This window comes from Nilaparvata lugens, chromosome 6 (genome assembly GCF_014356525.2).
Source record: "Nilaparvata lugens isolate BPH chromosome 6, ASM1435652v1, whole genome shotgun sequence".
NCBI lineage: Eukaryota > Metazoa > Arthropoda > Insecta > Hemiptera > Delphacidae > Nilaparvata > Nilaparvata lugens.
Genome location: NC_052509.1, coordinates 15951015 through 15968054, shown reverse-complemented (window position 1 = coordinate 15968054; position 17040 = coordinate 15951015). Strand labels below are relative to the sequence as shown.

Below are 17040 nucleotides of genomic sequence, written 5' to 3'. Positions count from 1 at the left end.
GTAAGTAGTGACGAGTGTTGAACTAGAAATATAGAAAGTTTGTTTATTTGCAATTCAACGATTTGGTAAAGTTAGACATCAAGTTTTTTTAGGTTAATAATCTGCTTGCAACTTGTTTTATTATTCTATTTTATTGCAATTTTATATTTATCTGTTACTTATCATGATCATAGATTGATTATAATCAGTAAACTACTACGGTAAAAGTTGTATTCCTCATCAAGTTATACATAAGCGTTTTGACTTGCTTTTTGATGTTATGTTTTTATTATTTTTATCTTGTTTATTTTTGTGATTGAAAAACAAAATCAAGTTGTGATATTATTTTATGAAATGATTTTGAAGGTAAGCATAAAATGAAGAACAGAAAATTGTACAATATTTGTATAAGCGTTTTGGAAGCCAAATATCTTGCTTGGATAGATATAAAAACTTACGTTGAAATTGAGATTGATGGTAAAAAGAAATGTACAAAAGTGAAAGAATGTTCAGATCGACCATTTTACAATGAGGTAAGTAAACATTTTAAATTAATATAGGCTTACGTAGGCCTAATGCAAACTAAATATATTTGAATAACTACATAAAAATTATTATTATTGTATAAAAGTAAATCGATTATTATTCTAATTTTATGAAGGATGCAGCATAGATTTAATAATGTTCTATGTCGGTGGTTGCAGTTTTAGTAACAAAAATCTATATATATAAAAGCGAAATGGCACTCACTGACTCACTCACTCGCAGAACTAAAAATCTACCGGACCAAAAACGTTCAAATATGGTAGGTATGTTCAGTTGGCCCTTTAGAGGCGCACTAAGAACGGATTTGGAAAATTTTCCAAAGATACGCCCAGAATCTGCGTTTTTTAGCATTTTCTCAGCTTTATCAAGAACAAATGAACAGAAAATGTTCAAATTTAGTACAGAAGCTCAGCTGGGGTGTAATCCGTGTAATAATGTTGTGTTAGAAGGAATTTGAAATAACGCAAAAAATTAGCGTTTTCTCAGTTCTTTAATCAAGTTATAGACAGAAAATGTTCAAATTTGGTACAGAGGTTTAGCTAGGGTCTAAAAATTTTGTGATGAGGTGACTCTAATATTTCATCAAAGATACGCCCAAAATCAACGTTTTTCTCAGCTTTTCTGCGTTTTCTCAGTACTATGACTTTCTGATGGAATGAAGCATGCTCAAATGAAAAATGCAGGCGAGCAAAGCGAGGACGATCCAGGGAGTGGAGCCCCCTGGCTAGACGGATATGGCGAGCGAAGCGAGCCTGACGGCTAGTAAAGTATATTTTGAATGAAATAGTTTCGATAGGTCCCAATGTAGATTGAATAGTTTTGATTGAAATCATTTCTATTTGAGCCTTCCAAATGATACTTTTAAAATAAGCCACAAAATTTACTCTTTTTTATATTATATATACTATGAACCTAAACTGCAGGCCATATACATTTTCTCAGGTATTATTAATTTAGATTTTTATAAAATAACGTTTTTCATGGAAATAATTTCTTTGTTCAAGCGAGTAAACAAATCACGACAATCTTAAAAATAAATTATAAGACTTTTCTCATTTCTTAGTCATGAATTTCAATCTTTTATTTTCCAGTACTTTGTTTTTGAAGTGCAAAAATCTTTATTGGATCTAATGAGTACTGACATTGAAATCTCAGTAAGTATTTCAAATTGAGAATTTCTCATAACAGGCTTAGAATAAACTTTAGAATGTGAGGCTCAATCATTCAGTAATTAGTGGACTTAATTCCAATAACAAAATTTTATTTTCTACCTCTTAAGTACAGAAATATTCTTCTTAACTCTGTATCACATTTGTAGTACAAATATTTCATTAGTTGTAGTTTCCATTTTTAATTGTATTTATTTATTCTTATATTGCCTACCACGTCTTTATTTTTGCAAAAAAATTACAAACTCATTTTTTTATTTAGTTTTCTCTGTCTTGTAATCCATGTCAGAAGTATTTAGTAAACTTGAAAAAAACCTATACATTCCTTGAACAATTAAAATAATTTTTCACCTTTCTTGCCACTATTCCTTGACTCAATCAAATGTATCATTTTATCTTTAGTGTAAAACAAATTATATTTGCGATCTAGCTTTGGTGCAAAATAAATAGAGATTTTAGAGGTGATGATTTCTTGATCCATTCCGAGCTGCTTTGTATAAACACACTTTTTCTATGTATTTGAACACGACATGCAGTCGATTATTAAGTAAATATTAAAAACTTTTACTTACTGACTGGAGTACTTTCAATCGCCTGGCGATCATTTTCAAAACTGTTGAAAATGATCGCCAGGCGATTGAAAGTTGAAAGTACTCCAGTCAGTAAGTAAAAGTTTTTAATATTTACTTAATAAGAGATTTTAGATTTAATTTGTAGCCTACAGTGTTATAAAATCTTCAGCCTATAAATGAAATTGTTAGGTTTTCCTATTTGATTGTAAATTTGGTTTACCAAATCAATGTTAGATTTTTTAGACACTAATTAGTTTTTTATTTTTAAATGTTTAGATGTACAAACCACGAGCAAATTTTCGGAAAAAGAAAGTCCTGGCTTCAATCAAACTCGATATCGGAACTATTTGGAACAAAAAAGGTGAGAATATTGAAATTTACATATACATTATCTGAATTAATCAACCTATATGTGATAACTCAAATAAGATTGAGTTCACACTCATACCACATAAGACTGATTCATTTGACTACATTAAAAATAGCCTATTTGAAGAGTATCCCAAAAGGATCATAAAATTATATCAATGTCAAACTTTCATATACTCATAAAATACATACATATATTAACAGTATAAATAAATTTAAAAATTAAGTTCTTTCGAGCATATAAATTTTTCCCATGTTTCATAAAAGTATTTTTGATAGACTGACTAATCAGGAAAGGAGAAGTTTTAAGCAAGCGTTAACAAGTTCTCTTTCTACTAAGTTAATTATTGCTCTCCTTCTTTTTGTTTGGCTTTGCAACCCAGTACGGGTTACAGCCTCGCTCAATCTTCTCCTCCAAGCATCAATATGTTGAATGCAGCACGTCTCCATCCCTCCACTTCAACCTTTGCCGCATCCTGGTCAACCACATCTATACATCTTGTCCTGGGTCGCCTCCTCTTCCTCCTTCCATGTATTTTATTGCAAGTTATCAAAAAAAGAGAATTAGGAATAGAAAAAAATCATATTTTTATTTATTTATTTCATTGACAATTTCAAATCATAATTACAATATAATATGATTGGAAGAAGACAACAGGCATAGCCCAAAACTGTCCATATAAAAAGCCCAAATATTAAAAACAAAAATATTTCACTCAAATTTTGCAAAAATTTTTTGAGCCAGAAAAGAAACACAACTTTACTATTAGCACATAATGAGTAACTTTATATTGTTGTTTAGTGTAGCAAAAATATTTGTGTGAAGGTAAATTGAAGATAATCCTTTGTTGCGAATAATGGGAAAATGAAGTGTATACTTTTGTGGATATTACAGATCACCAGATCTACCATGAGTGGTTGACCTTACGCCACAGAGCAAAAGAAAAGGGTTTCCTGCAGTGTGATATAAGAATTTTGAGTGCCGACTCAGAACCTATGCATCACTTGTCACCATTTGGAAGGTGAGGAAAAATTTTAAAAAATTCTGTAATACATATTTAGAAATTATAAAATTGGAGAAGGAATGTTTTGTGAACCCCTCTTCTTTGTATACCTATAGAGATATATGCAAAATGTGCAAAACCTATAACGAATTTATGCTATACTGGACTGTCTACAGAATTAATCTTGATCAGATAAAACCTGAAGAACTCGAACATCAGACATTTATTATCAAATGAAATAATTAATATAAAGTTATTTTTTTTTTGAATGAAACTCAAAATTATAGACCTACGACAGCCAGGTCTTCGATATTTATATTGTTTATAGTTTATAGGAACATAGAAGCTGAAATAGCAGTCTTTATTATAATAAAGCTATTCGATATTTATATCAAGAATTTTATTCTGAAATACCTATTACCTGTAAGATAGGTTTATAGGAGTCTCCTGTTTATAGGAGTCAACTACCACAGAAAAAACATGATATAGATGAAGTTATCAGTGTGGCAGTCTATTTTCTGAGAATATATAGAGGTGGAGATATGTACAACTTTAACCAATCAAAGAAGCATTCAAAAATCAGTGTCAGCATTACATTCTGTGGAATCACGGTAAGTTTACTTCATCAAATCAATATCTAAAGAAATATTCTAATTAAATTGGTGCAGATTATACAAAATATGTTGGATTATCATCCCACTTCTCAATGATCTTAATGTTAATGTTTTGAAGGGACGCATTCAAAGATTCAAAGGTTCAAAGAATCTCACACGTCAACCGAAGCTTATTGTGTGTCCCAAGTTTGTTAGTTAGGCAAACCAATTCCTGTGTCCTTTACAAGGTCCAGAAGTTATTTCCCTATACTAACATCCTATTTCTCACCTGGTTGCTTGCAGCCAAACAAAGCCCTTCTTCTAGCCCCAAGTCTTTCGCAATTCAGTATGATATGCTTGGCAGTCTCTTCAGACTGATTACAAAGCCAACACATCTGACTTTCATTTCTGAGGTGTGGAGATGTTTCCTGAAGTGGCCGTGTCCATGTAACAGGGCAATCAACTGCTTGACCTGACCTCTACCCAGAATCACCAGCCAGCTGTTGAAGCAAGGGCTTGCGTCTGCCAGCAGTCTTTTGCCAAGTGCTTGACCAGGGTGACCTTGCCATTGTTGGTGATGTAAGTACCTGGACCATTTACTTATTGCTCAATGATCCTACTCCTCATTCTTCGTTTTGAATATAGTTTTCCATTCCTCATCCCTCTTTTTGAATATAGTTTTCTCTTTAGATATACAGATAACTGATTTTCAATTAGCAGCTAATTACAGTTTTATTATTAATGAGTAAATTCCTATATTATGGGTAAAAATAATGAATCTTGTACTTGAACATATTTCAGATGAAGACCAGTGACCAAAGAGATACTGTCAATCCAGTGTGGAATGAAGAGTTCAAAATTGTTAGTCCATTCCCTCCTGCACATTACAAGTTGAAACTGGATCTTGTTATAAATGACAAGGAGGTATCTTCTGTTTCAATTCTCATGGACGAATTATCTTGCACTCATGATAAGCATAAAGGTGACTGCAAATTTTTATTTCTGAAGAGTTTTTCTTGTGTACTAATGCTTATTGCTCTATCTTGGAAAATATTTTTTTATAATTTATTGTCATCATTAAACATATCGTACTGTATATTACTATATAGGATAATGCTATTCTACATAATATCACTGTATACTGTGATTTAGTGAACATTGCTGTATTAGGAGTGATGACAGAGACTCCCAGTTGACTCAGATACTAATTTGAAATTTATATTTTTATATTGGTTTGTAAATTATGACAAAACTATGTTTTTGATCAAGCTCTTGAGTTAATAAACATATTTTTTAATTTGTTGTATCATGTTAAGTTTATAAAACAATAAGATACATATTTATAGGCTTTTATATGCTGGTGGGGAAGGTGGCTCTAAAATTTGGGTCAATACAAAAAATATCAAAACTCACTCTGAGTCAGTTTAAAAAGAAAAGGTGGTTTCCTTTGCCCTGAAGAGTAGGGTTGTCACGTGTGGGAAGATCATGAACTCATGATCCTCCGAATCTAAATTTGGCTCTTAAATCTGGGTCCCTGCAAAAATTATCAAAACTCACTCTGAGTCAGTTGAAATCGTTAACTAACTCAGTTAGTGAAAAACGGAGGTTTTCTGCCCTGAAGAGTAGTCTCGAGTTGAAAGATCATGAACGCATGAAAATCGTTTTTATCTACTGAATAATAATAATAATAGTGTTATCTAGAATACTATAACTTGATTAATTTCTCAATGAAGATATTTGTTTGAAACAACTTACTTCATTTCTCACGCAAAATGGGGAACAATTTTTATGTGAGTTTAATTTTCTTTTCTTTGAGTTTTAATTTTCTTTAAATTTGATCTCCATTATCGAATTTTTCTAAGGAATTAATAGAATGATTTTATACTGTATCTACTAATTATGAATTGTAACATGTATATGCATCAATTTTCTTTTACAGGATTCCTGCCTACATTTGGACCAGCTCACAAATACTTCTATTCATCACACAATTCTTACCTCGGCTACATTATTTTCTCATTGGAAACGATTGAGATGCGAGATGCCAGAGAAGACAGTGAAAGCAGTGTGTCTAAAAGGCTCAAAATTTCTGGTTTGGTTGAGGTAAATCAGAGCCAAACTACTATCAGATAACCAGAATCTAGAAGTAAAATTTCTAAGAGGAAAACATAAAAATTATTCTTAATAGAAAATGTATTACTGCATTGTAAACATTTTCTCGTACTGTGACGGTAATGGATGATTTCTAGTAATTTAACTTCAATTGGTTCATATGTTTTTCCAATCGGGTTCTAATAAAGCTAATAAAACTTTGAGAATAAACCTTCAGATTAATCAGATAATAGAATATACCTATTTGACTGGTTTATACCTTCCATTTCAGGAGAAACATTTTGGATTTCAATATTTCTCCTGTTACTGTGTAATCTACGAAGTTTCTATGCTGAATAAACACTTGTGCTCCGAGCAGGAGTTGACCATTTCCCTGGAGTTTGGAAGAGAAGGCTTAGTTGAACAAAATGAAAGTAAAAACCATATCTGGCTTTATTAGAATAGAACCTTGGTGAACCTTGTTGTATTTTGTATCTCTTTTTTCAAGAATATTTCCAACCTTCATTTTCAAGTAATCAAATAGTTTTGAGAAACCCATTTCTATATGTAAAATAAATTCTAGTAGTATTACCTAATGGTTATATCTATTAGGCTAGATGATTCTTGAAGTCATCTTTTCTATATGTACTTTAAAATCTATTTCAGTAATATCAAATGCTAGAGAAACCTGTTTTGAAAACTTCATCATTTAATCTTTCTAGATTAATGGAGACAAAATGAGAGAATAAATGAGTGAATGAATAATGATAATATCTTTGAAATCTCACATTCTGATAAACATTGAATGAATTGATTAATCATATCAAAACTTTTAATACTGTTTCATCATTCAAATTATTGTTGACAGCTAATGTAACAAAGCCTTTAGCTGCTGAGGTCAGTGATGGCATTTATTGCTGGCTTCCGTTGGAAAATCAAAAGCCATGTTTGTACGTGAAAGATTTCTTGCCTGATACAAGATGGAGGCTGTTTATGACCAATAGCCTACAGAGAGTTTGTGAAAATCTTGTAAGTGATCATCTAATCATCTGAAATAATAAATTAACACTTCTATCTATTTAGATTTGTTTTGAATATAATTATATTGTAGAATATGTGAATCAAATAAGCATTCATTTAATTTAACATTTAAAATGTTATAGACTGGAATAAGGCATTAACATTTGCATTCCCTATAATAATTTCACTAACATGGGAATGAATATTAATGAAATTCATGCACAAATAAATATGACATCAATCAACTTTCAGAAAGAAAATTCAACACAGGCAAATGATGAAGGAGAGGCCAACAAGAAAATGAAACTTATTATCGATTCTTTGAAAATTTTGAAAGCAGATTGCGAAAATTTCAATTTGATTAATGGATCAACACAACTGGATAAAGACAGGATAAAATTCATAAAGAATCTCGTGGTAATTGTTCTCCTATTGTGATCAAATACATTTTTTCTTCAACAAGATTGATCATAGTTATCATTGCAATAAATTTTTATGATCATCTAATATTTTGATAATCTCATTATACTTTTTATACTGAATATAATTTTGGCCTCCAACGGCTATCAATACTCATTCTAATTGGTTATTCTCATCCACTATCTGATTAAATTATCAGTAATATGCATAATTAATTGTTGATAATCGAGGTCGTGATGAAGAAAGATAGAAAAAGAAACAAACTAAGATAAAAAAACAAACTATTGATCGTCCTTACAAAAACTGGTAGCCCAGTTGATTAAGGATCTTCCTCAGAAAATTAGTAAAAAAATGAATTTCTCACTACCGGAGGGTCATTCTCCAGAACGTCTTCCTCACAAAAATACCAAGCTCAAACAACTAATAATATTGTAATATTCTCTTCTTAAGTTTTATACTCCTGTGATATGTTTCAGAGTATAATTACAACTGAGGCAAGTAAGATTAATAAAGCAAACAAGTTCAAGAAAATCTACAACGATACAAAATATTTGTTGGATGTTTTGAAGAAATTTGCCAGAGATGTAAGTGAACTCAATCTCCTCCGTTCATATTGAAATATGATTATAGAATTACTATTTTTCATTTTAGATATTATGATCTCCGAATTCATTATGTTGTCGCAAACGTCTTGGGGTAGCATATTATCAATTTGAATTTTTGTTTAATAGGTATAGTATTAAAGTGAATAGTTGATATATAGGCCCATTTAGTCATATACTCATCCTTTCTATTTTTACAATCATATCAACCAAAATTTTATTGCATTTTGTTTTGGAATTCCAATAATAATAATAATAATAATTGAAAACGCATTGGAATATAAATATATGGATATCAATATTATAGAATCTTCAATTATTTCTAGCCTCAGGACTCTCTTCCATCCATTATTGTCAACATATGGAAACACAATAAGCGGATCTACACTGGCCGAATCAAACCTGAGAATGTCATTTACGCAAATACTCCACATTTCTGTGGCAGCAGTTGTGGTCAACTGAAAACATTTTTCTTAGATGTGAGTTTATTTACTTCATCATGTAATTTCTTGCACAGGTACAATGTATATGTAATAGGCTAAATACAATAACCGATTGAAAATCAATAAAATACAATATATTATAGAGTCTGAGTTTGCAATGTAAGCTTATCATCATCTCCTCCATTCTAGTAGACAAATTCTAAGGGATGCGCAAATTTAGAATATTTTCGAGAATCATATCAATGTTTATTCACAATCTATAAATATCTCATCACAATTTTAATTTCCGATGAAACAAGGTACAACTGTCGGTATTAACACTAACAATACTTGAACTTAGAATTGAAAATTGTTTGAAATTGTTTAAAAATTGCATTGTTCTGTAATTTCTGCATTTGGAAGTCAGTAAACGTGGACTTAGACATTCATCTTTTGGTGCGTCTGTTGGATCGCTATCTAGAACCTGTCTAAATATATTTGATAATATGCATAGTTTTTATTTTTTGTTCTCGATTTCAACTTGACTCAACCAAATAACAGCAAATAATTTTAATCCCGTTAATGGCAATTTGCAATTTGAGTTTTATAATAGAAGTGTATAAATGAGTGATCCCTAATTGAAACAAATTTGATCTAAGTTGGGATTCCTCATTGTTGCTATAGTTGTTTTTACAACAATCCATGTCAATTGGAGAAACTATCATTTTATAAATCATTGGACTTAGATTCATTATCAATTTATAAGTTAAGTTATTCAGTTTGTATTCAATTATATAATAAATGGACGTAAATTCAGCATACAATATTCATTATTTTAGAACATAAAATTGGCTCATAAATGTATTTGACTCAATGCCAGACGTAATGGCCTGGAAAGTTGCAACTTCACCTATTGCAGCATCGGTTATGGGTTCGATTCCCAGTCTGTCTGGCATTTATTACAACATGATCACTCACCTCATCATTTATCAAATTAAAATTATTCATCAAATAAAAACAAATTCTAAGATGTCTACGTTTACTTCCTAAAACGTCAAAAAGAAGTTTCAATAAAAACAAATTCTACGATGTCTACGTTTACTTCCTAAAACGTCAAAAAGAAGTTTCAGTTTATTTTAATTGTATGTGATGTGTAATTGCAGGAGCTTGGATCACATCAGAATGGAAGAAAGAACAGAGCAAAAATGGCTGCCTGCATATGGATGGGAGTCCATTGCGACAATGTGCACTGGACCCAATCCTTGCCCAATGGATTCTCGTACTGTTCATTCCTCCAACCTGGCAGCTTCTTGGAGAGGCATTCTGCCTTCTCCATCAGCGGCACCAGAAATTCGCGGAGTACTGTTAGTTCCTCAATCACTGAAGTTCCCTCCTGTGTTAAATACCAGGATTCCTTTGTAAGTTTCCATAAACAGAAGGTAAACTAAAACGAACCCTGTTAGTTTATCATGTAAACTAACCATTGGTTTCCCATGTTACCAGATTCCTCTGTGAGTTTTTATATCCATTTTATGCATATATATATTTGATTTATTATGGGTTACAGTGGAACCTTGATATAGCACATCTCAAGGGACCGCTCAAAAAATTGCTGACCATCATATGTCTGTATCTGTACTAAATTGGGTTTACTATAATATCAAGGCTCCATTTCTTATGGACGTTTCTATGGACTGCAGAAAAAATGTACTATTACGGAGAATGTAGGTACTATATCGGGGTTCTATTGTATTCACATTTTTGGGAGGTGTTATTTTCATTTGGGTGCTGGTTGAAGAAGATATTATAAATGGAGAAATATAATGATTATTGAAAAAACATAATAATATTTCTATTTTGGACAAAAATGTATATATTCAAATTGATTAAATAAAAACATATAATATCTTTATTTTGTAACATATATTATCAGAATTCGTGATAAAGGCAATTTTGGGTTGATCCTTTATTTTTCTTTCCCTAACAATGTTTGCTATTTGTGTATCATTAAATAAATAAATGAATTTATTTTGAAAGTTCATGTAAAGATTACTATAGACGATTATAATTGACATTTTATGGACTAATGTTTATTGAAAATATTCTCATTTGTTATTTTCTACCTATACTAGAAGTTTATCAAGAATAGTAGCGAGGTTTGGAGCATTTCTTACTTTCATAGAAATCGCTAACACCTCCTCCCCGTAGTCTGAAACTTTTAAAACTAGGCCTACCTATTTTTTATATTTATTAATTGAATTGAATTTATTGCCAAAAATCACATACAAATATTTGTACAATACAATCACTAAAGTATGCAATATACAATTACCCACAAATAGACATTGATTGTAACTTGCACAACAATAATTATCAATGTAATATTGGGCACTGCCAACATAAGAGTCCTTGTGTGTTGGCAGTGAGTTGCGGTTCACTTATTCTGCTTCAATTCTGGTCAGTAAGAAGAGATATGAAAATTAAATTGAATAGAGCTAAAGAAAGTATTACAGCAATATACAAAAGTCTCAAAGGCTCAGAAAAAAATTAAAAACTTAAGAATAGTACATACTATATGACAAAGTAGAATCCAATTAACCACTGTGACGTCTTGAGGCCATCATGAAGTGAATATTTCACACAGGGAATACAATAAAAAAAAGATGATGAGGGAACATTTACAATACCTGGTTCGAGAACGTGAAAATGGAAAAACCATTGCTCAATGTTTTTAGTAACAATGTTTGTTTGATACAATATTATACTTTATACAACTAGTTTGAAGAATATGTTATGCTCAATCCAATAATCTATGCTTTTGCTTAAATTACGTGTCATTTGTTTATCTATAAAATCGTTTGGAATTTTATTTATAATGTAGCTGCAATAATAAGTAAATTGATGCCTGCCTATGGTTAGCTTAATGAGTTCTGTGTTAATCAATTATTCCTCAATTTATATTTTTCTTATATTATATCATCTGTGGGTATAAGAAATGTGCTGTCTGTTGTTATTTATTCCTCATCTTTCATCAATAATTATTTCTCAATAAATAAATCTGTCAATTTTTCTAATATTATATCTCTAGGTAAATAGGTACATTAAATGTGCTTTTTGAGGTAATTTTCTTATCTCTTGTTCAGGATTGTATTTGCCGGGTCTACATAGAGCAAGCATATTATGAAGATCAATCACTTTTCGATACACCAAGTCATAATAGTGTGAGAGTTGTATTCCAAAATAGAAGCACGGAAACTCAAGTAAGAGAGCCACCTTTCATATTCCTGTGAATATTATTATGTCTCATTTTTAGGTAGCTCATTAACTTTTTAAATTGAATCGTTATTGATGGGAGTGTGGCATTCCACACTTTTATACACAATATACACAGTATAATATTAAGAATATTTTTAGATTTATACAGTGATGTATTTTGAAGAAGCATTATTATAGAAAACTAAAAAATAGTTTTTTATTTATGTTAGGAAGTATATGGTATGCAGCAAATCATGTGGTCTGAATCACTGAGCACGGCCCCAGTCAAGTTCTACGGCGAAAGAAGTTATTTTGTGAATCATCCAACAACTATTGTTTTAGAAGTTTGGCAAAAAAGGAAAAAGGTAAAATATTATCATAAGTACTGTACAATCTGCTGTCAAATTGAAAGAGATGTTTATGGAAAGAGATGAAGCACATATAAATATGTGGCTTTTGTATAAACTCTGTATAATTGTGCTGAATTGAAACAAATTTGTTTTAAATTTGTATTTTTTCAACTCCTCAATTATTTTTCACCTCAAGCTGGATCTTTACTTCGTGGATTCTATTAGTCCCTCTGCATGCCTTTCACATTGTTCAAAAAATAATTCAAACAGCTCGATTGGAGATGTGTATGTGTGTGAAATCTTCATTAAACAGGAAAATATCTGTGAAAATATCTATTGCAGATCAATGCTAATAAAATGATTAATTTAATAGCATAGATTTGAAATGTCGTTTAGTTAATTATTAATACCCGCTTATTTTACAGGTATCTTTAGTTGGAAATGTGTGTTTGGGAGTAAAATTGAGAAGCGCTACTCCATCAATAGAAAGCATGGATTTGGAATGTCATGATATTGTATTAGAATCAGCCAGAGTGGGAAAATTGTTCTTGAGTGCAGAGCTTATTGAGGTGAAAATCAATCATTTTTATTATTCAATAATCAAATTACCATAAAATTGATTTTTTATTGTATAAAAGGTTCATAGAGAAAAGATAGCATAAGATGATATAGGGCGTTTATGTTCTAAATTTCACTGTTTGCTCATGCCGATAGTCCACGTCGCTCTTTTTCGTAAAGCTATGTGATGGTGATAGTCTCTCATACCGTGCCGTCCTTAGGCCTAAACTTTTCCCCGGCTAAGTCAGTAATAATCGACAGTAATCTGCTTGGGGAAACAACAAATCGGCTTGCAATTTGGCCCTATACGCATTGCATATCTTCTTATGCTATCTTTTCTCTATGATTATACTTACTGGCCTATCATTTATTAATAGTTTATAAACTCTTACTCATATCTACAGTATACTTACTTACTTACTTACTCCGTGGTGCTACAGCCCGTTTAGGGCCTTGACCTCCTCTATGATGCCTCTCCATTCCTCTCTGTCGCCAGTTCTTCTTCTCCAACCTCGGACACCCAGCCTCCTCAAATCTTGTTCCACATCTTCTAGCCAGCGTTTTCGTGGGCGTCCTCGTAGTCTCCTTCCTCCTGGATTTTCTCTGAAGACCTTCTTTACTGCTCTTGAGTCACTCATCCTTTCTACGTGACCTAACCAACTCAGTCGCCTTTATTTTATTTCGTTAAAAAATATCTACAGTATGATGGATACAATATAATCTACCTATAGAAAGTCCATGATGCCTTTGTGCAAAAAATATACTGCTTTTTGTACGTTATTTTTTATGCTTTAAATGCTTTAATATGTGTGTATGTCGTAGATCATTATAATTTACAAATATACTTAAACATTGAACAAACCCCTTTCTCAATAATCAATACCATATTGAAGAAACAGTAATAGTCTATCATTTCTAATTCAGTTACTCTAATCATTGCTAATGTACAAACTCAAAAGTGATAAACTTTTGATCGACCATATAAAACAATATTTATGAGAATACTACTAATAACGTAAACATTGTAGTTTAAGTTACAAAACTGCCAAAATAGGCCTATTTATACCACCACCGGTGGATACTTTTGAGGACTGAAGTAAAGTTTCAAAAATTATCAATTCATATTTAAAATTCAAATGTCATATCCTGATCAAATTTTATATCAAGGTTGATGAAGAACGCGAGAATTATTTTTCTGAGCTTGAAAGAACGAAATTCCCCAGTACTTCAACTGCAATGTACAGGTGAGTTACCATCCATATTATCATATATCTATTCTTTTGAATCGACAATTTTTTTAATGCACTTTTGATTATTTTATAACATACCCTGATGTTTAAATGGGTTGAAAGAAATTGCATGACTTGGAGCAGTTCACTTGCAGCCAGACGTGATACGTTATAGGATATGGAAGAGTTATAACATATATTTCAATGTCTAGTGTTGCAATATTGGTAGGCCTAATTCATAAATCTGCTAAATTAAAATGAATTTCCATTTTAATTGAAAAATTAAAAATATATACCACGGCTTGTATAATAAATTCCTACCGATACGATTCCAAGGATACATCTGTACAAAAATCCATTAACTATATATTATTGATCATGTATTTTCCAATAACTTGATAATTTATTTTAAAGTTGATTTTAAATGGACGTCGACGAAAAAATGGCAAATTATCATACCTTTAATTTTTTCAATAAATTGTTTATGTGTATGTGAGTCCTTATAACTACACCAACATATTATTTCAAATGCACTACTATGCAAATTAATCATATACTATTTCTTGGAGATGGATTTGAAAACTTTATCAATTGATTAATTAATTGAAGTGATTGGAAATTTTCTCCTCATCTCTTAAATTCTTGAATCTTGCCCTAATGTCATTTTTTTATCTAACAAAAAGATTGGAAGTCTATTTTTGGGGTGTGCGTGACCTCAAGCTTCAGCCAGCAAAAGTAAACACGAGTTTGAGGATCACTATTGGCAAATACTCCATATCTTCGCCGCCTCTAATATCGCATAGAGGGTTTACACATTTTTCAAAACAAGAATTGGTTATTGAAGACATGGTGAGTTGGTTATTAGTTTTAAATGAGTTGGTACCTAGTATATAATCTATCGGTCCTGTATTATCTTCGTTTATGTTTTTCAGATAAATTTGGTAAAATGTTTGATTTGGTAAAGTATATTGATGAATAATGAATTAGTAAGTTTCTTATAATAATCATCTTAATTGATAGAGACAACATTTTTTCACGTTACAGCAGTTTTCAAGTACCGTACATCATTTAAAATTTTCAAATTGTAAATTTCTCATAATCAATTTTTTTGACAAATATTAATGAATTTGATAATCCAAATTAAATAAAATACCATACCGGTACTCATTTAAATAAACAAGCCAATATTGAAGCAAACGATCTGTCCTTTGATTTATTTCCAATGATCATCAGCTTATCTCAAATTTTAATCATCAACCGGTCTATATCTTGAATTTACCTAATCACCACAATACTTCTTTTCAATTTTTTTAATGGGAGTACAGTTCCTAATTTTCATATTGATCTGCATTTCATGGGATATTCTTATTCTTAATAGATATGTATAAAGAGGGGTCCAAAAATTGACAGTACGTAAACCGCACAAAATAACGTACAACTATGAATCTTACATTGTATTGTAGTTCAATGTTTCTTCAACACATTTAATTATTGTACTATAAGTACATTTTAAAACATTGAACCAAAAGTATGAGAATGGTTTTCTGAATGTGACTAGTAGTTCTGTAAACAGTAGACCTAAATGTTAATCTTAATCTTATCCTTAATGCAAAATGTCAAAAAACCTTGCATATACATCGACGCGCAGTTAAAAAAGGAATATTCCTGTCAAATCTCATAGAATTCCATCAACGCGTTTAGTCGTAAAAGCGTTACATACATACAGACAGACGAAAGAAAATCCGAGTTAAAACATATAGACCTCACTGCGTTCGGTCAACTATTATTTGAAATTTTGTATGGCTATTATAAGTTGTTTATATGCTTTTTTAGTCAATAAAAAATATTTGATTTGATTTTTTTCCTGTAGAATCATGTTTAAAGTAAGATAGTATTTACTGTGAAAGAGTATATACATTTATTTGTACATTTAATGTATTTAGTATTCACTGTCAAAGAGTGCATACATTTATTTTTTGTACCCTCTCTATATTCCTAATCTTTCAGATACTACCAAAATCGAAACAAATCTCTCCCATGATGATAATCAACCTGATTGATACAGTTGAGGAGGAAAGCGTCAAATACACAGCCTGCTGCTCTATTAATAGCATCCACGACAAATTCGATTATTGTCCAATTACTCCACATGACTGGCGCAAAGTGCAGAATGTAGACAAACATGATTTTGTTTCATTGCGGCAGTCGTTCAATTACACCGAATTCACTGATAATCTACGGAAGAAGAGTTTTCTTGAAAATATCAAACTCGTAAGTAAGACAATACAGCTTGCAATTAACTCGTTTTAACTCTCATAATATATGCACAGTATTAGGCTACCTATCGTTAGCTTCTATATACTCAAATGACTTATGATAAGTTACAGGCTAATAAATTTGAGTCATTACTTATTTTGTTGAAAGATCATGCAAGTGAGAATACGAATGGAAAAGAATGTTTCTATAGTATTAATATTAAAAGATTAATCTTATAGAAACTCACTAGACTATCATTCCAATTTGGGCGAATTACCAAGCAGAAACAGCAAAGTTTTATATCAATATACGAATGTGGAGTGGGAGACATCACTTGTATGATTCTAGTTTCTCTGCTTATATCTCTGATGGTGGAAATGGTTCCACCATGAAGTTTTATCTGTAATGAAATCTCCCGATAAACCCCCAAGAAACAAGTTCCTGTTTATTATTGCTTCGGTGGTTATCAATATGTTTGCATAATATGTTGAAGAGCGTGATTATCCATCTCAAAATACTTGAATTGGAAAATCTCATCATACAAAATCTTGAAAAATATATCATATTATTTTCGCTGATGATTTTGAATCATTTCCGTAACATCT

The 17040-nt window shown here is 31.1% G+C and overlaps 1 protein-coding gene across 2 annotated transcripts in view; it reads left to right on the top strand.

Moving 5' to 3' along the window:
* Positions 1-245: 245 nt before the first annotated feature.
* LOC111050068 (otoferlin) overlaps positions 246-17040 on the top strand; it is a 38484-nt gene continuing 21689 nt past the window's right edge. The window contains exons 1-19 of one of the 2 annotated variants that reach the window (XM_022336309.2): positions 246-512; positions 1617-1679; positions 2543-2627; positions 3531-3657; positions 4097-4250; positions 5034-5214; positions 6172-6335; positions 6616-6757; positions 7192-7352; positions 7596-7760; positions 8240-8347; positions 8692-8844; positions 9951-10205; positions 11931-12047; positions 12273-12407; positions 12818-12961; positions 14118-14194; positions 14863-15028; positions 16187-16450. In XM_022336309.2, the coding sequence (XP_022192001.2) occupies positions 357-512; positions 1617-1679; positions 2543-2627; positions 3531-3657; positions 4097-4250; positions 5034-5214; positions 6172-6335; positions 6616-6757; positions 7192-7352; positions 7596-7760; positions 8240-8347; positions 8692-8844; positions 9951-10205; positions 11931-12047; positions 12273-12407; positions 12818-12961; positions 14118-14194; positions 14863-15028; positions 16187-16450 (2817 nt within the window). In that variant the 5' untranslated portion in view covers positions 246-356. The remainder of the gene's footprint in view (positions 513-1616; positions 1680-2542; positions 2628-3530; positions 3658-4096; positions 4251-5033; positions 5215-6171; positions 6336-6615; positions 6758-7191; positions 7353-7595; positions 7761-8239; positions 8348-8691; positions 8845-9950; positions 10206-11930; positions 12048-12272; positions 12408-12817; positions 12962-14117; positions 14195-14862; positions 15029-16186; positions 16451-17040) is intronic. The other variant, XM_039430239.1, reaches the window with a different exon arrangement.